Below are 22329 nucleotides of genomic sequence, written 5' to 3'. Positions count from 1 at the left end.
GCAGCATGAAAGACTTTGTTCCCTGGGATTGCACACTATAAATGATCAAAGATGGACAAGGAAGCTTGCAGTGAAACAGTGGTGTGCTGACATCATTGTTCGGCTTTGCTGCACAAATGAACAAACATACACACACCCTTCAAAGGGTAATTAAAAAAGCCCACAGGGTCGCTGGAGTAGAACTTTCAACAACCGAGCATCTGGACACAGTAATCTGTAGGAAAAAAAGCCTGTGCTATCCTCAGTGACCTTCCTATGTGAAATTTAATCTGATCCTTTGACATGACACTAAATGCAGTCTCTGGTGTTACAGACCAGGAAGCATAATGAGCCAAAAGAACAGACTCACAAACAGAACAATAACCCTGACTGCTGACGCAGAGCTTCTACAGAGTTTAGGCGTGCTCCCAAATGAAGTCAACACAATTTCTGGTTGGCTTTCCTACCACACAACAAAGAGAATGTGCAATAACCCAAATTTATTGTGTGACCAGTACAATGTTTCAGCAAACAGGGAAATTACAGAAACACTGTGATCCACTGTGGTGGAGGTTGAGTGAGCCTGGGTAATGGTTTCTCCACTTCTTTTTCTTTGTTGCTTTTTTCTTCACTTCTTTTCCTACTGCTAGACGTATGTACAAAATTCACTTTTTTAATTTTACTGATTTTGCAGCTTGTGACATCTTATGAAAGGATAAATAAAGGACATTGTTTTGATATTCTGTACAAAAATTATAGGCATTGGTAATCACATGAAAAATAAAAGGTTCTGGTTATTGCTTCGATTTGGAGGTCCACTTGAGTAGTTTCTGGTCTTACAACATCGACATCATCTACTAGGGTCAAGCATCTTCTCATGAACAGGGACTAAAAGGTTCCTTGATCTATGTTCAAGGTGATTTAAGGTGACTGCACCTTAGCCGCTGCAGCGTAGCCACTGGAAATACAGTGATGGACATATAGACCTGGTGAGCTTGGCTTAACCTGTGCTTAGGGAATATGATGTTCAAAGCTAGTCAGTAAAGTCGAATTGTAAGGATGACAAATCTAAGAAAAACAATAGATTTCCAATTTTTTTTTCTAAAACATTGTCTACAAAAGCAAATCTGATTAATTGTAATGAAAATACTGCAATGTAATATTGCAATGTAACTTTTTTCTTGGGGGCACGGTGGCTTAGTGGTTAGCACGTTCGCCTCACACCTCCAGGGTTGGGGGTTCGATTCCCGCCTCCGCCTTGTGTGTGTGGAGTTTGCATGTTCTCCCCGTGCCTCGGTGGTTTCCTCCGAGTACTCCGGTTTCCTCCCCCGGTCCAAAGACATGCATGGTAGGTTGATTGGCATCTCTGGAAAATTGTCCGTAGTGTGTGAGTGCGTGAGTGAATGAGAGTGTGTGTGTGTGTGCCCTGCGATGGGTTGGCACTCCGTCCAGGGTGTATCCTGCCTTGATGCCCGATGACGCCTGAGATAGGCACAGGCTCCCCGTGACCCGAGAATAGTTCGGATAAGCGGTAGAAAATGAGAGAGTGAGAGAACATTTTTCTTTTTTTAATAAATGGCTTTTTCTAGCTCCAGGATACTAGCCAGTGTGTTTTGTATTCATCTAGGGACAGGGAGAAAATGTGTCCGCTAATGGAAAAATCAAGACCAAATGGAACTTGTCCAATAATTTCAGTATTTTATCAAAAGAATCATGGCCAGAAAGAGGAGATAATTCACAGTGTCTCTCTTATTTCATCCCTGTTACTGCTGGGTCAGAGTGTAAGAGGTGGAGCTGTTATATAATCATTCATTTTAAAGCAGGGAGAGCTGTCAGCAGGTCCAAATGAATCCTTCAGCAACTTTAAGCTGCTTAAAATGTGCTGTATGGTGCAGCATAATCCTGTCACTTAAACATAAGAGTATAGCAGAAATCAGATCTTGACAAAGTATCTCAGTGACTCTGTGGTCAGATCTTGGTTATCAGGATCTGTTTTTGCTCCTAATCTCCTAGAAGTGTGAGATCAACTGAGTACTGCTGTTGCAGCATGTCAGGAGAAAAGAACCTGGTTATTATTCTTGAATCCACAGTAAGACTACAATGTTAAATTAACACCTATGATGTTGAAAGGGTGTAATTATAACAAGTGGTAATTTTAAAGCTGATGGCTATGTAACTTCAGATGAAGTTATCCGTTTATAGTGGTCCCAATTAAGCTCTTTATTCGTGATGATCCTCCAGTTGATTGAGTTCTACTCGTACCAGACGGATCATTACATGATCGCTGTGCTGAAAAAATTCCGCCACCCAAATAACTGGAAGTTTTTCAGGAATGCTACAATACAGTTACCACTAAAGAAACCAGGATCAGTTATACCGTAGGTTGTGGATCACATCTCCAACTTTTTTAAGGTCTTTACTTTTCTGCAGTACAGGAAGTGTTCATGTGGAACTTGTTATACTCACCTTTATTGAGGTGTTATTGAGGTTATCTAATGCAACTTCATGGAATGGCCAACCCTTTAACCCCTCAAACACATTTTATCCAATAGGAATGTAAGCTTATTATATGAATGTAAGCTTATTATATCATATACTGTACATACTTCTAGGTGCACACAACATAAAGATACTATATGCAAACTATGGAATTGTACTTTTAATCGGTTATTAATAAAAAAATGCATAATTAATGCCATACTTCACGATCTGATACAACATAATCAGTTGCATATTTGATCTGCACTTTTTTCTTTTTATATTTCACACAGCATAGCTTTGTCCCTACAGAAGTCGTGGCCTAATGGTTAGAGAGTTTGACTCCTAACCCTGAGGTTGTGGGTTCGAGTCTCAGGCCGGCCACGACTGAGGTGCCCTTGAGCAAGGCACCGAACCCCCCCGACTGCTCCCCGGGCGCCGCAGCATAAATGGCTGTTCATGGTGTGTGTGTTCACTGCTGTGTGTGTGCACTTTGGATGGGTTAAATGCAGAGAACAAATTCTGAGTAGGGGTCACCGTACTTAGCCGTATGTCACGTCACTTTCACTTTCAGAAAATAGTTCTCTAGGAGTATCCCAGACCTAGTTCAGAAATCTCTGGACACTGACCTAAATTATTTGTATTGCAATTATCTTGACAGTGAAGCAGTCACTGAACAACAAAAATCTTCCAGAGTTAACAGGTATTTAGTGGTGATCCAGTTGAGGTTAATGGCAATTCATGGACTGGTTAGAAGATGTGTATTGAAAAAATTGCAGTAGATGGACTACAAACAACAATTTCAGAATTATATTGTGACCTTTGACCTGTATGATAAATTTACCTGAATAAATGTCCAATAAATCTAGCTATAAAGTTGTACTTACTTCACTGAAAAGAAACCCGTTGAAATCCATGGAAAATAGCTTCTTACAGTAGCTGTGATTTGTTACCATATGTTCACAAAGACTTACAAAACAGCTGGTATGTTACACAAACATGACAGAAGCATAGTGAGGTAGGTACTGTACGGTTCAGGTCAAATTGACCCAGGACATTGTTGGGGTTTTAAAAGCACTAGAGAAAAAAATCTCAGTCCTAAACAATATAGATAATTATAATATTTGCAATTACCAGCCCACATTTAACAATGAAAATGTGATATGTTTTTTGGGATAAAAAGTATATTTTGTGTAACAAAGTACTATATTAAAGTAAAAAAAAAATAAATGGACCAATGTTTCAATTCATGATTATTATTTTAAACTAATTTAAAAAAAGCAATGTAAAGACAACAATAGATTACTGCAATAATAATAATAATAATAATAATAATAATAATAATAATAATAATAATAATAATAATAATTTATATATAATATATTTACATATATTTAAACATATACGTATATAAGTACATATTGCATATAATGTGTAGTGCTACTGTAAGGATGCCCAATAGTACACTGTGTGTACTGACTATATGTTCTGTATGAGCATATTGCACATGTTCACATGTTGATTTCATTATCTGTTTGTTAATTGTACATATTGTACCTACATATTGTACTGACTATATGTATGAGCAAATTGTACATTTTCACCTGTCAACTTATTATCTGTATAATTGTTCTGCAATTTCTGGAGTTTGCTCCTAAGAATTTCACTCACCAAGGCACATGTGCTGTGGTGATGTGACAATAAAAGTGACTTGACTTGACTTGACAGCTCTCAACAATGCATCTGTAAATGTGGATGATTTACAACAAATTTAAAATTTGTCAGCGAACATCAAAAAAGGGTTAATTCTACATGACATATTTATATTCCTGCTCAGTATGAGGATGCATTAGATTTCACCGCTAAAGAAACCCAGGATGGAAAAAACAGCTGTAATATTACCACTACCTAGTACAAATTTTATCTTAATCAAATAAACTCCAGCCATTTTTTTCCTTAAACAAAGGATGTTTGGAAACATGGACAGTGTGCTTGAAGGTGCACAGACAAAAACCAATTAACACCAATGAACCATGTTTACTTCTAACAAGCTACCAAAATAACAAGCTACTAATGTAACGCAAGACCCTGTGATCGGGGCATATCCAGTTCTCCAGAGCATTTAACTGGATGATCAAGAAGTTGTGACTTGCAATGAATCATTAAACTGATCTGGAGTCAGAATCTAACTCCGTCAAGTGTCTGCAGCATGTTAAGACTCCTAAACTAATCACCTAACTATGTCACTGCACAAATTTGATGTTCAGTTAGAGTTGAGTATGATGAGAAAGTTTCCACTCGGTAAAATCTACCAAAGTAGGAATGTGACATTTTCATTAATATTTCAGATGAGAACACTGAACCATTTTTTCCCCCCAAAGCTGACATTAAACACTCTTAGCCTAGCTATGTGTAATAATGTACTAACAACAGAATAATATCAGCTCCGCTGGAAAATCATAATGTCTTGCTTGTAAAACTGCCCTGTTCCTGTTCCATGTGTGCAAAGCTGAGCAGATGGAAATGACAAAAACATTTTTGTGCAATCTTGAATGCACGGGTCTCTGAGTGAAAAATGCTATTTGAGGGGACTTCTGTTGTGGCGATGTGAAGATTAATCTTCAATATTCACATAATGTTCAAAATAGGCAATACTTGTCACAGAACTGGAACAAACTCACACTGTCTATTCTGGGTCGAATGAATCTACAGTAGTAGTAGTGGTAATTAAGGCAGTGGTAGCTCAAGTGGTTAAGGCTCTGGGACGTTGACCAGAGGATTGGGGTTCAAGCCTAAGCACTGCCAAGCTGCCACTGTTGAACCCTTGAGCAAGGCCCTTAACCCTCTCTGAAAGTTTGTATATGTGAAGAATAATTTAATATGTCCAATAATTGGATATGTGAAGAATAATCTCCAAAGTTTGGATATGTGAAGAATAATTTCACTGTGATGTTATATATGTGATGATATATATATATTCATTCACTCACTCATTTTCTACCGCTTATCCGAACTACCTCGGGTGACGGGGAGCCTGTGCCTATCTCAGGCGTCATCGGGCATCAAGGCAGGATACACCCTGGACGGAGTGCCAACCCATCGCAGGGCACACACACACACACACACACACTCTCATTCACTCACGCAATCACACACTACGGACAGGGGGAGGAAACCGGAGTACCCGGAGGAAACCCCCGAGGCACAGGGAGAACATGCAAACTCCACACACACAAGGTGGAGGCAGGAATCGAACCCCCAACCCTGGAGGTGTGAGGCGGACGTGCTAACCATTAAGCCACCGTGCCCCCCTATGATATATATATATCATATATGTAACAATATTAATGTCTCTTCTATTATAATTATGCCCAAGTATAACTATGTATTGCATGCCATCCCTTGCACTTGATATCAATACTGCTGAAGGAATACATTAAATGTGTAAAATCCTTCCTTTGGCAGGGGAAGACCCCTATTTAATCATTCTTAAATTGTATGCAGCTAGAGGGTCAGGGCTCTCTCTCTCTACCCAGAGTTCACTTGTATCATTTATATCCCAGTGGAGGCCTTTTTGATGCAGCTTGCCAGCTGAAAAATGTATCACCAACATTCGAAACATACTCCATGACTAACAATTAGAGCCTCGATTTGGTACAATATCAAATTACGAATAGATAAGAAACCTAAGAAAGGAATCTGGTTGTTAGATAACATGTATAAGGCAGAACCTTTGGCCTCATTCAGCTACTTGAAACAAACTTACAGCTTGTCAAACACTGACTTCTGGAAATAATTAGTGCATGGCAGGAAGGGGTCAAACTAAAACTTGTAAAAACTTCATTGTTGATGGATGTTGTTCATGTTGGAAATAAACGCAAAGAAAGAAAGAAAGAAAGAAAGAAAGAAAGAAAGAAAGAAAGAAAGAAAAAGAACTATGATCAGTGATGAAGCGAGTAGTCTGGTTTATGATCTTCATCTGTTTGCACATTTAGTAAGTGACTCTGAGTAGGACGAAGCTGCACTCAATCCAGTTTTATTAAAACTTACAAATTCAGAAAATCGCGGGCGATGTGGATGGATTTTGTTTGGTTTCATTTGATCCCATTTTCCATACAAATCCAGTCATGAGAATTGATGCACTTTTGCACATGAAACACATTATGTCCCACCCAGAATTCATTTCAACCTATGGCCTATACTGTATGTATAAACAGAGTTGGCTCTCTTTCCAGTCTAAATTAATGAAGAGCACTGAGTGTGTGTGGGCAGGTGGAGAATGGATATGTACTGCATAAGGTGATGGTATTAAGCCCGCAGGAGCTTAACCGATGTCCCTGATGTGTCACATTGTATTGCTAGAGCTCCCACACTGATGATCTAATAAAGTGATACCATAAATCTTAAAAATGAGGAATATATACAACACATATATATATTATCCTATTCCTGAACAGCACAGGGACTAATTCATTATCATATCTCTATACAGCTCATACACAGACAAGCATTTCCCTGTAATTATATGCAAGTGTGTGTGTGTGTGTATGTGTGTGTGTGTGTATGTGTGTTTGGTGAATAGCAGGTGATGACATCCTTGGCAAAGCAAAATTGCAATAAACTGTAAAAGAGAATTAATGAATGAGCGGAAATGCCATTTGTGTGTGTGTGTGTGTGTGTGTGTGTGTGTGTGTGTGTGTGTGTGTGTGTGTGAGAGAGAGAGAGCACTGAAAGAACAAATGCAACAAATGTGTGTGTGCATGTGTGTGTGTTTGCGATGTGTGTGTGAGCAGTGAAAGAACAAAAACAACAAAAAATGTCTTATCTGTTTTGGTTATTAATGTATAATATATGTAAATGTATGTGCACATACTAGATAGGTGTTTGATAGGGAGGGAGGCTGTGTGTGTGTGTGTGTGTGTGTGTGTGTGTGTGTGTGTGTGTGTGTGAGTGTGTGTGCGTGTGTGTGTGTTTGTGCGATAATACATGCACGCCGTTATATCTCTCAAACCCAGGACTCAGAAGGGACAATAGATCAGTGATCTGTCTGAGAAGCAGCTAAACTCTCTTTTAATCCGCAAGTTGTTCTTTCAAATAGAAATGTGAAGATTAGTACTTTTCATACCAACCACACCTTTTCATACCTTTTCATACCAAGGCTCTTCAAACCAACCACAAACGTCCCCCTAAATACAGTGAGTATAATGCTCCCCATTTTGGCCAAAGTTGTTCTATAGAGTGCTCTTAGGCTAAGCTTTTAGACTAACGAGTTTATTCTAAATGGATTCTAACTGGAATCGTCTCTCGACGATTAAAAAAACAATAAATCTTGTGTGAGACTGAGTTTTAGTTTACCTGCTTGTGGTTGTAGCCTAATAAACAAACATTTTCTACCATTTCAGCTTTTAGGAGAGTACAGGAAGGTTTAATAGTATCATTAGATCTGCAGTCAGGAAACGCTTTCTGTCCTTTTGACATATCCTAACTTTATTGTAGGGGTCTACAAAGAAACTTCAAAGGGTTCTGCAGAAAGACAAACTGAAGACATTTTTTTCTATGTCCTTTTTTCCAAACCTAAGTACATTTGCAGTATGAGATTGGAAAGATGTATTCTAACAAAAAAGGATCTGGAGCATATACATATATATGTGAGTGTTTGTTCCTGTCCGTGTGTGTGCGCGCAGAGCTGTGTGTGTGTGTGTGTGTGTGTGTGTGTGTGTATGTTTGTGTACACTCTGGCTGCAGGAAAAATCTATTTTAGACTCAGAAAGTTTACTATTCTTTTAGAAAAAGTTCCAAATAGAACTATCTAGAACTTACTTAGCAACCTAGAGCCCTTAAAGATCTTAAAGTCTGGAGAAACCATTCATCATAACAGTGTACTGTGTGTAAAACAGAGTGATCGTACATCTAAGAGATGTGTTCATCAAACATATGGAATATTTACATAAGTATGTTTATACAGACAAAATAAATCTGATGACTGGAAAAACGTGAGATTTTTTGTCAAAATCCTGTTCATATGAACTAGCAATTTAACAATAAAAAAAGGAACCCAAGTACCCTGGTCTACACGAGTCTGTAAAAAATAAAAATAATAAAATTCTTTCTAAATACGTGACATATGCTGTTTTTTAGAAAATCATTGTGCAAACCACAAATAAGCCAGTAAACCATTAGAAGTAACATATGATATAAATTTCAGACTTTATAACATTTTAAATATAAGGTCACTTCCCTGGTATTTATTTAGGAGTTCCCAAATTGCTCATAATGGTGTCTTTAAATCTCTCTCTTTAAAGAAGAACATTGTTAGGTTTCTCACTGAGAGCTGATGGTGAAATTAGATGGGAGACAAATATCTAATATCTGTCAGTAGCTCGAAAATGAAGACTTACTGTATAGGGATGAGCAATGCGTTAAATCACAAGATCTTATCAATGGTGTAATAAGAACGAAGCAGAACAAAACATTACAGCTTTTGTAAAATATTCACGTGACTCTTTGGCTGTTTGAGCTACAAAAAACTTCCTTTTTCATACCATTCTGTTTATTTTTTCTTACAACTGTTGGTGGTGTTCTTTATTCTGCAAAAAGTTCAAGATAATCCACTTTAAGACTTTTGTTAATAATAAATAATCTGATATGGATTTCAAAAATGAAACACCTTTGACTGCTCAGATGTAGAAAAACAAAAGACTAATGAATAGATTAATGGTATACCAGGGCTCAGATCATTATTGTGCTTCAGGTGCTCTGGTTTTACATTTACAGCATTTTTCATTTACGACATTGCCTTAAAGTCTCTAACAATGAATGCATCTGTACTGGTGAGTCTGAAACACTGTTGGGAGGAAATACGCACATAGACAAACAATTTATTTACTTTAAACCAACAAAAAAAATTAGTGCTACTTTAAATATTTCAAAAAGACGTGTCTTCACCTGTCATTTGAAGACGGCCAGTGATTCGACTGACATACTGACATTGATGGGAAGTTAAGGAGGGTTTCTTTAATATATTAATGTAATATAATAATTGTGTTATATGTCTGTTTTCATGACCAAATAATTAAGAAGGAAAATGCTGAAATCAGATAAAGATCATTATTAAATGATAGACTGAGCCTCACACTGAATACTCTCATTCTCACAGGTTCAGCTAATTTAACTTTATTAAGCTTTTATGATTATTCAAAAAAGATAAATCCACACATTAATGTCATTATTTATACTTATTTATTTCCTTTAGCTTTTTGTTTATGTATTTTGCTAAAACAAGGACGTCCTCTGTCTTGTTCCCATTCTCTGTCTGTCTGTTTCGCTCTTAATTTCTCTCACAAACTTCTAGCAGTAAAACCGAATTACTGGCAGCATGGAATAGAAACGTCTAAGTCGTCTCTCTGTCCGAAGTATAAGGCTGAGGGATGAGTTGCGTGAGACAGAGTGTGTCATCTTGTAAATACCTTTTATCTCAGCGTATCTCATGACTCAGCACCACACTCGCTGGCACATCAGTTGCACGTTGATGAATTGATTAGTGAATAAGTCTAGCATTCATGAGGAGTGCTGAGGAGATGAGATCAGCAGACATGTCGTGAGAAATGGTGTCCATTTATCTCACTCCACTCATCACTCATCCACTTAACACTCACCCTCGTCTTCTTGCTGATTTAGAAGTTGATTTGATTAAGATCCCTCTCGATCTTTCTCTTTCCCTGACTTCTATGTCTTCTTGGTCTCAGTCGATTACTTTTTAGTGTATATCGCTGTTCTTTTGAAAGTTTTGTGAAAGAGTATTTAAATTGTTAAGGCCTGTCCCTTCTACCTCAGTCTGATTGTCTGTCTGTCTGTACTGTATCTCTGTGTGTTCGAGGCAAAGCTGTAACTTGTAATTCTCCCCCTATAACTGTATAAAAGTCACCAAAACTTGTTTCTAAGCTTTAGCTAGTCTTCTAAACAACATTTCTTCTTCTGTTTACAGAGTGAAGTCAAATCAACACGGCCGCTTTAACTGTGTACAGTGTAAAGTGCTTCTTGTGCGTTTATAGCATTATTGGTTTTAGATCAGTAAACATACAGACACAGTTAATTCTATACCATTGATCATCTTAATCACTGTTTTGAAAAACAACTTTGCTTAGCTTGTTGCTAGCTTTATTTACTGCTGTCTGCTGGCTAGTTTCTATGCTACTAAATATTGTCTTCTGTTTTCTGTGCAGCAGTTTTATTAATACCCAGTGCTAATAAGTGTTGTATGGTTCTTTGTTGTTCACTGTAGTACAGCACTGAGTTCTGTGTGTGTAAAAGTGCAGTTAAAATAGCTTTGTATGAGCTCTAACCTCTGACAGCACAAACAAAAGACAAGCTTTTGAAGACGCTTCTGTATTTTATTTAGTCCACTTCACACCTATAACGTGCAAAAGTAGGTAATTACTATTCACAAGGCAGCATGAATGCAGGATTACTTTGTGTGCTAAGTGCTAAGATTCCTCATGCTCCCTCTCTGCAGATACCCCTTCCCCACTGTGTTCAGTTCATGCAGTAAGAAGGACCTGCTGGTGAGTTTGGATAAGGGAGTAGGGATGTGCCTCTTCAACATGCCTGAGATGAAGGTGCTCTATGGAGGGCAGAAGTGTGGCAACGGATACGTAGAAGAGGGGGAGGAGTGTGACTGTGGAGATCTTGAGGTATGTCATTTTTTGATACATAAATATATATGATGATAGAGGGTAAGTGCAATGGAAACATTTGCAGCTCTGCTAAGTAATTCTTTAAATTATGGTTTTAGTTTAATTATGGCACACTCTCTCGTTGGAGTGATGTAAGGGTCTAATGAGGACAGTGCAAGAGAATCTCTCTCTCTCTCTCTCTCTCTCTCTCTCTCACATTTAGATTTACTAAATGTGCTTGATCTAGACGTAAGAAGTTAACACACACACACACACACACTCATTTCAGAACAACCCTGCCAGTACTGACCCAATGGAAAGCCTGATATTGGTCCAATGTCATGACTTTGTAAAGTAAATCCATCATAATAAGTGAGTAAAATGTCCAGAACAGTTTATTTTTATAGGTTTTATGTGTCAAGTGTTATAACAGTTGTCATTATGTATGTATTAAATATGACTAAGTGTGTCTCCTTCACAATCCTTAGTCACGACAGATATGCGATCATTTCAGACACCCATCATGCCATTGTTATTTTCATTCTAGGTGTCATTATGTTTGATGCCATGACTGTTTATGTCATATGCTAAGTTTACAAGTTTGAGTTATTTCACATATCGTATGACAGCTGTACCGTAACAATGACCATATTAAGAATGGAATAAAACATATGCCAATGCTTGCATCTATTACACTCAAAGATCGAAAAGTGATGCTTTAAAGACCACATGGAATTTGTACTGCTTTTCAGATCTGGCATGCTCTCTCGTTGGAGTGATGTAAGGGTCTAATGAGGACAGTGCAAGAGAATCTCTCTCTCTCTCTCTCTCTCTCTCTCTCTCTCTCTCTGTGTGTGCGTGCAGATTGTTTTACACAAGCACACAGTCATCTTATTTCAGTCTCCCAGTCCAAGCATTAACACACCAGCATTAGTGATAGTCCATTATGGTATATTATGATCCAAATCTGTGACAAGTGACATAAACACACTCTTCAGGCAGATGCTTTGGCCCAGACCACGCTGGGAGAAATCCCCAGAAATCTCACACTCACACACACACACACACACACACACACACACACACACACACACACACACACACACACACACACACACACATGGAGCAAGCCCAGAGAAGCACACTATGCTTTGATTCCCCTTGCACTGTAGCATACTTACTGACGTGGCCCTGTAGGGATCTCATTGCTCTCTATTTCTGTTTATTGATCTTTATTTCTGGCAACCCAAAATGTAATGGCAGCTCATAAGAGCAATAAAGATGCCTCAATCTTCTGTCTCCATCAATGCATTGGCACAAGTTTATAGACCAAGAGGGACACATCTGTAATAGTAATGAGTTTCTTACATGCACACACACACACACACACACACACACACACTCTGTGATTTACAGAAACACCATTTGTGGTAACAGCAATCTGAGCATCAGCCCACATTTTTAGAAAAAACAAGTTCTATCTACAATTGCAGAAATACAAGCTATATATACAGTATATAGCGTAGCTGCTTTAATATGTGTTGTGTATCTGGGAATTTATATTAACGGCATGTCCATTGCCAGACAATCTTATCCACAGAAACGTACTTTGAAGTCTCTATCAATGAATTCACTAATACTTCTTCATTAGATAACAGATAATTATAAACCTCTGTTTTTTTTTTTAACAATGAGGAAAATCAAGTGCTAATTTAAGTATGGGAATGTGCATGTGATACACCTGTACCTATGACCTTTTAAAGTAAAGCTTGAAGGTTTATCACTGGACCCAAAAATCCAGTTTTCAGTCATTTAAACGTTAAAAGATGTATATTAAAGGTGCAAAAGATGTCCCCTTGATAGTACAACCTGAGTGATAGGAAAAGTACTGCTTGATCCACTTTGTGTGAGTTGTGTGGATATTTTTATAGTTGCATTGGTTTTTACCTTAAAGCCAATCCCAGTTTAGTTGCACGCTGGGCTCTAGCACAAAGTACATGAGTATCCTGCTGTGATGAGTGATTTATGCTGTGGGCTCATACCATGCGCTGCAATAAATGACTTCCATGTAGGAAACATTTTATATAAAAAGGGGGTTCTTAGAATAGTTAAAAGTTCTTCGTTTTAATCAGTGGCTTTTCTTTTAAATCCTTTTGGATGGTTTAATATACAGTAAAACCTTGACTGCATTAAGAAAGAACTGATAGATTTGTAATGATAATGGAGCTTGTATGATTGTATGACAGAAAGGATTTGAGTATAATGGAATTGATGACGAATAGAATGGCTCTTGTCCCTTGGTCTTTGGTCCTTCATATTTCCCTGGTCTAACACAACCACTGAATCTCAGGAAGATCCGTTAATTAGATTGTAATTTAAATCATGTTTAATAAAGCAGGAAAAACACAAGCAGGGAAGTGTGTAGGACAGGAAGTTCCCAAAAAAACAATGTTTGTGAAACTGTGGACTATATTCTAGACTATAATATTAAGAAGAGTTTAGTTTGGACTATCTCGGTGTATCTGTGGATTTCACTGTATGTATATTTTTTCCATATTCTGTTTAATTTCTTTGACAATTCTTATTTTCTCTTTCTGTTTTCTTCTGTCTCTGTAGGAATGTATGAACCCATGCTGTAATGCCAGCACATGCACTCTGAAGTTGAATGCAGTGTGTGCGCATGGCCAGTGTTGTGAAGACTGTCAGGTAACACACACACCGTCTGTTTATCGATCTCGACATTAATATTGTTTATACGTTTTGCGTATAAAAAAACACAGAAGAAGTCGCCTTGTCTCATGATCTGTGACTAATATTGCTAACTAGGTGTGTTTGTGTGTATGTGTTTACGTGGCTGTTTGTTTCAGCTGAAGACTGCAGGAACACTGTGCCGAGAGCCTGCTAACTCATGTGATCTGCCAGAGTTCTGCACAGGTTCTGACCCTCACTGTCCTGCTAACGTCTACCTGCACGATGGTCACATGTGTCACGGTGTGGATGGATACTGCTACAATGGCATCTGCCAAACACATGAACAACAATGCATCACACTCTGGGGTCAGGGTGAGTTACAGCGCTGTATAGAATGATGATTGATGAACCTATTCCACATACATGAGCAAGCCCACAGGTGCCCATGACTAGATAGTGTTACTGTGACTGATGGGGAGAGAGTGTGAACTGGCAAGGCCAATTTCAAGGTCCAACTCTCATGGACTCCCAGCCATTGATGGCTGTATGTCAACCTTGATCTTGCATGTTGATGTTTTCTTTTGTGCTCTTCAGGAGCCATACAAATGATTTGAAAAGATACACTATTGTCACATCTCTGGGTAAAAGATAAATATTAAAGGAATAAAAGCAGTACATTTGAATGTACAAGTCAAGCGACAAGGAAGACAGTTTGGTATCTTTATTTTGGTCGCTTAGTCTTTAGGATGTTGGACTACAGATCAGACGGTTGTCTGTTCAAATCCCTCAACTGATAAGCTGCTACATGCTAAAAATGTTGAGGTGAATATGATTAGCAACAAAAACAATTTCATAATGCATTTTGAACGTTATATTGACAGTCCTAGTATTAATACAAAGAGGAATTCAGAGAGTATGAAGTCACATCTTTAAATCTGTTTGAACTTACTGAACCATGTTGTGTGACCAAGTTTATGGTCACGTTACAAAAATGTAGCGTAATTGCCAAATTAAATTTTCACAATAAACATTTCACACTCGTGTCACATTTGTAACAAACAGAGACTGAAGGTTATAGAAAGTAATTGCAAGCTTATGGGTGCATGGGTGTTTTTCTTCTGTGTGTGTGTGTGTGTGTGTGTGTGTGTGTGTGTGTGTGTTGTAGGTGCAAAGCCAGCTCCAGGCATCTGTTTCGAGAGGGTGAACTCAGCAGGAGACCCATATGGCAACTGTGGAAAAGACTCTAAGGGCTCATTCGCTAAATGTGAAGCACAGTAAGACATCTTTCTTTCTTTCTTTCTTTCTTTCTTTCTTTCTTTCTTTCTTTCTTTCTTTCTTTCTTTCCATTTAAAATAATTAGAATAATGCAGCAGAGAAAGTACTTGACTCAATTTTTCCAAAGTACTTGACTCAAAAGCTTACGGTTTTCTATAGAATGAGCATGTGTGACAGGGACAAAACAAAAAGAAGGAGCAGAGGAATCACTGTAATTTACATAAACAGGAAGCACTTGAACATTTCAAGCTATTAGAAAATAGACTGGCAGGTACTTTAAGTACTTCACTGATCAGTGATCACTTCCTGGTGGATGTAATTGCCTAGACTACTGAAGTGGACACTGATAGAAGAGAGAAAGGAAAAAAAAGGAGCTGATTACTCATTCACCAAACAAGCGTTTCTCCGTGCTCTCTATCTCTCTCTTTCTTTCTTTCTTTCTCTCTCTCTCTCTCTCTCTCTCTCTCTCTCTCTCTCTCTCTCTCTCTCTCTCTCTCTCTCTCTCTCTCTCTCTCTGTTCTTCTTCTTCTTTTCTTCTTGACCACTCATCAGCACAATTCATATGTAATTGTGAGACCCTGTGCGTCAGAGAGAGCACAACTGTATAGTAAAACTTCACACAATCACACACACATGAGCTTATCAGTACATTGTTTGCTTGTTTGTTCGACCTTACACTCCTTTTCATGTAGCAGTTCATTGCTGGTGTACACATTCATTCAGATACCCACTTCTCGGACCCCTCCTACTATTCAACACACTCCACACCACAGTAATATCTGTGATCGTTTGGAAAAACCTGTCACAAGCTGAAACCTGACAAACAGCCAGAAATAAGAAAGAAAAAATCATGGATCCTAAATGTTGCAACAGAAAAGTGTTTTCCAAAGCCATCCTTAGCCTTGAGACAAGCTTGTCTGTGCTGTTTTTGGAAAAGCAGGGGACGGGAGGGATGGCATGCGTTCTTTTCTGTAGGTCACGGTGACAGTAGCCTATAGTGATTTTCTGTAATCTCATGTATGTGGAAGAGGGCAGATTGTTCTTTCTTTGAAGGGCAATGGTAGATCAAGTGGTTAAGGCTCTAGGTTGCTGTTTCAGATTCAAGCCCCAGCACTGCCAAGCTTTTGCTTATGGGCCCTTGAGTAAGGCCCTTAAGCCTCTCTGCTCACTCTCTGCTGTATCATAGCTGACCCTGGGCTAAGACCCCAACCTCCAAAGTTAAGATATAAGATTTAACTGTAATGTTCTGTATATGTTACAAAATAAAAGCTTCTATTCCATTCTGAGTGTGTTACAAAAAAGATGTAGAAGCTGGCTTTGTGTGATGTGGAAGAAGCTTGTAATAGCCTTTATCCTTTCCAGTATCTAACTATAACAGTGTGATGAGGAGAGCTGGTTGATGGGTAGGAATTCTACCATTTCTGATTAATGTCTGATTAATTACTGTAGCTATAAAGAGCTGCCTTGAGCTACATATAATTTTCATCAAGTGCATATGACTGAATAAAATTCACCAGATCTGCTACTGATGCCACGTTGACTCATCAAAAATCTAGTTGCTAAACTAGGGCCAGTTTTGGTAATAATATTTATGTAGCATAAAATAAATGTCTGTATTGTTAATTTTTCTCTCATATTTATGCAGAGACGCTAAATGTGGGAAGATCCAGTGCCAGGGTGGGGCAAATCGGCCAGTAATCGGAACCAATGCGGTTTCCATAGAGACCAACATCCCATTGCCGGAAGGTGGGCGTATTCTGTGCCGGGGGACTCATGTGTATCTGGGTGATGACATGCCAGACCCAGGGCTGGTACTGACTGGAACCAAGTGCGGCAACAACATGGTGAGAGCACAGTATTTATCATTAAGCAAGGACTTTTACAGCATTAGAAATGTTCCTGTACTAAAAGTGTAACTGATAATTGTTTGTTTTGTGGATGGAGATTGTGGTCCTCAAAGTAGTAGTGATCATGAACAGTCAGGGTACCAGTATAGGGGGAGATCGTTTAGGGTTTGAGGAGGGCAAAATGTGAACCACTTAGAGTTTAGGGACCAATTTGGGAAACTGGAAAACATTGAAAACATTGCACACTGACCTTCATGGTATGTGTGTGTGTCCACTTTGTAGGGTTTATAGTCCCATGTGTCAGTGTGTGACTGATTCTGTAATGAGGTAGTGCACATGTAGTCTTAGAGTTATGTGTGTGTGTGTGTGTGTGTTAATGTTAATACGGGAAAGAAAGGCCTCATCATCCATAGCAGTGAGCAGCACGAACGGAAAGCCTGACATCACATAATCGCTGGGAGATGGTATTACAGATGTGTGTGTGTCTGACCAGTTGCCTCTCCTGCTGTCTATCATTTATCCCACTGTGTGAGACGACTCAGTTAATAAAAATAAGCATGTCTCACCATCTCTGTTTACTCAGCTTTTGGATGAATATGAATATGAATGTGTCACCGAGTCGCATTCCTAAATCTCATTATATTTGGGTGGAGTGTTTGTGGCCTGACTGTATGAATACACGCCATAACTATAATTGGACTTTGGAGGATGAGTCTCTACAGAACCTGGGTCTTGTTCTGTTTTATTGGAAAAATTGGAAGTCAAAGTCTTTTAAATGCTTCTCCCCCTCTCTCTCCTTCTCTCCATCTCTCTCTCTCTCTCTCTCTCTCCCTATAGGTGTGTCTGAATCGTCAGTGTCAAAACATCAGTGTCTTCGGCGTTCATGAGTGCGCGTCCAAGTGTAGCGGACGTGGGGTTAGACAATTTTTTTTCTTTCTTTTCCATGAACAAGCAACTTTTCCTTACCAACATATTGTCATCTAGGCAAAAAACCTTAGCCAACCATTACTCAGAGCGCTTTGGTGTTCAATCCGCTTGAATACATCAGTCAGCTTTTCAGTGAGAGTGAGCTTTGAGCCATTAAATGTTTATAGCCTATGATAAATGGTTTATAGTTTTGTTATTAGGGGATATTGTAGAATAGTGTTTAAGGTGCTGGACTACCACTTGGAAGGTTGTGAGTTTGAATCCCAAGTCAACCAAGCTGCCACTGTTTTTTTTTTTCATATAAAAAAAACCCTGTATAAAATAAGATTAAATATTATTGTAATAATTATTAATATAATATAATGAATATATATTAAAGTTGCTCTGGATATGGGTGTGTGCCATTGTGCCATATTAGTTTATTTTTAGTTTAGATGCATATTTGCACTTGAACTTGCACTTTGAATATGAATGAATGCAAGAATTGGAAATGGCTACGATGTTGAACGGCTGCCATTCAAAATGCCCTAATAACATCCTGACTAGTTTCTAGTACATTAGCTCACATTTCTCACTCAAGTCTGACAATGTGTTTATTCTCAGTGATATTAAAATTTTATACATTGCTTTCTTTTTTCACAGCTAACATAGGCTATGTTTGTTAGCTTGCTAGCTTTTCATATAAATGCTATAGCTATTGTTGCTAAAAGTGTTAGTTTTGTAAATGTTGCCTCCACTGAGTGAATAAGTATTGAGACTAGGTTTCTGGGGTACAAATGGAACACAGGGTTTCACCCCAAAAACAAGCAATATGTGGTTTGCTGATGACTGGATATTATTCCAAAACATTTTAAAAATGAAACAGATATTTACAGCTTGATATGCCACATGCATTAAAAAGGGGATGCATTAGAATATGTGAGGCTGATATTTTTGCATTATTAATAACATCCCAGCTTCTGAGTGCTGCACGACAGTGTTGCTGCCTGATTTAAAAAAAAAAAAAGGTTTTGAGAGACTTGGTCAAATTTTAAGAGAATTCTGCTTTCAGTACTTTTCAGTATCCATCTCCTCCCTACTGTATAGTTTTCTGTGTCATTTCCTCTTTCTCTTATTCTTGATCTGTAGACTTGCATATGTGATTTACCTTTAAAATGCAGCAATACCTTGCTATCAATCTCCCAGGCTTCTCATCACCTCAGTCAATTAGCCATAATAGCTTTGCTTGGTCCAACTAAATGAGCCATTCATCACATTCTGACGGCAAGCCAGTCATCCTTGTGTATCCCCAATGGGGAAATGCATGGGTGGACATTGTCTGGGCAGAAAATGCACGTGAGTGTTATCTGTCTGAATCTGATGATTTCTGAGAATGACAGCAATCTGATTGAGGATTTTTTTTTTTCCTTTTTAAGGCTGGCCTTAGAAGTGTGAAATTGAAAATGTTATGTTCATTCTGCTCAAACAAATATGGAAAATTTAATACAAATTTTTCCATTACACATCAACTGTGAGTCTCTGTGTATCTGTCTGTCAAAATGCAATGTGAAGAAAAATATATACAATAAAATCGCAGAAGTAATTTCACACAGAATGCATATAGGACACTACATACACACATTCTCTCCTTGTCCTTCACCTGTCCTGTTCGGGGTCGCCACAGTGGATCATCCGATCGGCACTTTTTTATTTTGGAACAGGTTTTTTTATGCTGGTTGCCCTTTTTGACACATTCCTTCCTTTTTATTTGGGCTTTAGACCGGAATTTAGAGATACCTCAATGGCTAGGTTATTCCCCTGCCCAAGACTTGAACCAAGGCTCCAGCAGTGAGAGAACCAGATCCTGCTGATGGACCACCAGGACCATACACATGTTCTGAGATAAAGTAAAAAAAATAAAAAACGGATGATGCAGCATAGTTAATATTTAATTTAATTAATTAATTGAATTGCAAGCAATACCACTTGTTGCTTGGATATGACTGGAAATGAAATGATGCATAGTTTATCAATGTAGTTCATAGTTTATATTTGTAGGAATGTTCATACCATGGAAAATCCCAAATGTTGTGTCTTTGCATTTTTATACTGTATATAGAGAGATAGACAGGTGTAAGTATACACTATAGATAAACTGACATGGGATGAAGAAACAGAGAAGGAGGGTTTTTTTCCACTAATTTACTCATCCCTAAATTCAATGCAGATCTGTTCTGCACTGTGGAGCTTGCCCATCTGTTCCCCATCACCTTACTGGCGAAATGGTGTTTAATAATCTGCACCATATGGATACAATGTGTGATACTTATGAGTTACAGAATAGAGGAAATGGCATAGGACGCATATGGAGCCTATTGAAGCTGTCTAGCAGGCTTTGTTAACGTGATGAAGGACAGGTGGTAACTAGGTGTGTCGTTCGGTACTTCCACAACACAGTGTATGTTTTAATTATCCTAAAACTGGAAACTGTTTGTCTTTGCAGACTGAATTCATCAAGGAGATATAATCTTATTGACTGCATTTACAACTGTTCTTTTTTATGTATCCTGGCTATCAGGATTATAACCCAATAGGGATTACACAAATAATATAGAGGTGTAAGAGGAGTTTTTAACAAATTTCTATACAAATGTGCAAATTTATGTGGGTGGGGTGGTGAGCCATTATTGAGGGAGGGAAGCATTTTTCCAGAGTTTGCACAAGTACGTATCACCACAAGAGACATGCTGTTTGACATACTCATTTGAGTTTAAGGTGAATCACGGGTTTTAATATGCCCATATACTTTGCAAAGGACAGCTGGGAATGACATTAAAATGTTTTTACAATACAGATGTTAAATGACCAGGATGGCATCAGCATGACTTACATCAAGCCTGGAACAACTGTAGAGTGAAACTGTAGAGCGTTGCTATAGTAGCGACACTAATATTATCTAGTTCCTCAAAAATGTCATGATTATGGTCTGATATTTTGAGCAAGCAGGCTTTTAAATGGCAGAGGGTTAATAAAGATCAAAACTAAACTTCAGCCATGACATTTACTATTAACACATACTTGAAGATCTACTCTATGTATAAAAAAAAAAAAAAACTATTTATGGCATCTGTTATTGTTTTCACTGATGACTGGCCATGTAAATTATGATTATTCTGGACTAAGGCCAGTCTTGGTCATGTTCATTGCAGAGATCAATGGCTATATTGCTTAGATAATGTTTCTTTATTAATATGAGTTGAATGTGTAAGCACTGGACTATTTAGAGCAATATATTTTAACACTTACCCCTTGGAGCCATTATTACTCCATTATACCTTTTCATTAAGGCTCCATGGCTTTGCATCATGGCATTAACCAATTTCCCAAGTGGGGATTAATAAAGTATCTGTCTGTCTGTCTGTGTGAAGTAGGTGTATAGCTCTGCACTACAGTAAACCTCTAAAAGACCCACTGACCCAGTTTTCACATTGTGTGCATGTGTGTGTGTTGTCTTGCCTGCACAGGTGTGTAATAATAAAAAGAATTGTCACTGTGAGGCACACTGGGCTCCTCCTTTATGTGATAAAGCTGGATTTGGAGGCAGTGTGGATAGCGGACCAGTGAGACAAGCAGGTACAACTGTGTGAGTGTGTACAGTATGTGTGTGTATTATAGAAACACTAGACACACAATTCAAGCCACCTCTCCATAAGTCAAACACTGTCTATTCCAGAGTATCCTGAATTGTTAAATAACCATGACGATAACTAGTTTTCAAAATCTGTCTAGCCAAGTTAGCTAATGATTACAGATGCTTGAGCACCCTTATGGCACCCCGTGCTAAATGTCACATTAGCACTGATGCAGCACTGGACACTGCACATGCTCTCTGCATGCACCATGCCACATAACCACAAGCATCTAAATCATGTAATGATCTGATTGTCACAGGTAAATAAGTCATAAAGATAATATGATTAAAATATATATATATATATATATATATATATATATATATATATATATATATATATATATATATATATATATATATATATATTATAATATTAATATATATTATATATTATTAATAGAATAAAGACGGAAAAGATGAAATTTAGACTTTTAATTATTTCCTGATAATTCAGGTTGAATATATGAATCAGGATACAAGGACAATCAATAATAGGTGTAAAATGTCCCTAAATATTCATATTTAGCATAATATATGTTATTATTCAAAACTGATTCAATGAAGTTGAGTTTTTGGAAAATAACAGAAGGTTTATATAGAAGCAAAATGCAAAATGTACCCTAATATAGATGTACCCTTATATAGATGCAAAATGTACCCTAAATTCCACAATTACCCAAAGATACACACACACACACACACACACACACACACACACACACATATATATATGTGTCTGTGTGTGTGTGTTTGTATAGGTGCCTTTTTAACTTTTACATAGTGCTCT

General features: G+C 38.0%; 1 protein-coding gene across 1 annotated transcript in view; it reads left to right on the top strand.

The window, feature by feature from the left end:
- Window positions 1–22329, top strand: part of LOC132862942 (disintegrin and metalloproteinase domain-containing protein 12-like) — a 96419-nt gene that overhangs the window by 64658 nt on the left and 9432 nt on the right. Inside the window, exons 12-18 of the mRNA XM_060895363.1 lie at window positions 10970–11147; window positions 13746–13835; window positions 13997–14192; window positions 14986–15094; window positions 16741–16939; window positions 17780–17857; window positions 21373–21481. Coding sequence (XP_060751346.1) covers window positions 10970–11147; window positions 13746–13835; window positions 13997–14192; window positions 14986–15094; window positions 16741–16939; window positions 17780–17857; window positions 21373–21481 — 959 coding nt within the window. The remainder of the gene's footprint in view (window positions 1–10969; window positions 11148–13745; window positions 13836–13996; window positions 14193–14985; window positions 15095–16740; window positions 16940–17779; window positions 17858–21372; window positions 21482–22329) is intronic.

This window comes from Tachysurus vachellii, chromosome 2 (assembly GCF_030014155.1).
Source record: "Tachysurus vachellii isolate PV-2020 chromosome 2, HZAU_Pvac_v1, whole genome shotgun sequence".
Classification (NCBI taxonomy): Eukaryota; Metazoa; Chordata; class Actinopteri; order Siluriformes; family Bagridae; genus Tachysurus; species Tachysurus vachellii.
This window is presented reverse-complemented; position numbering and strand designations above follow the sequence as displayed.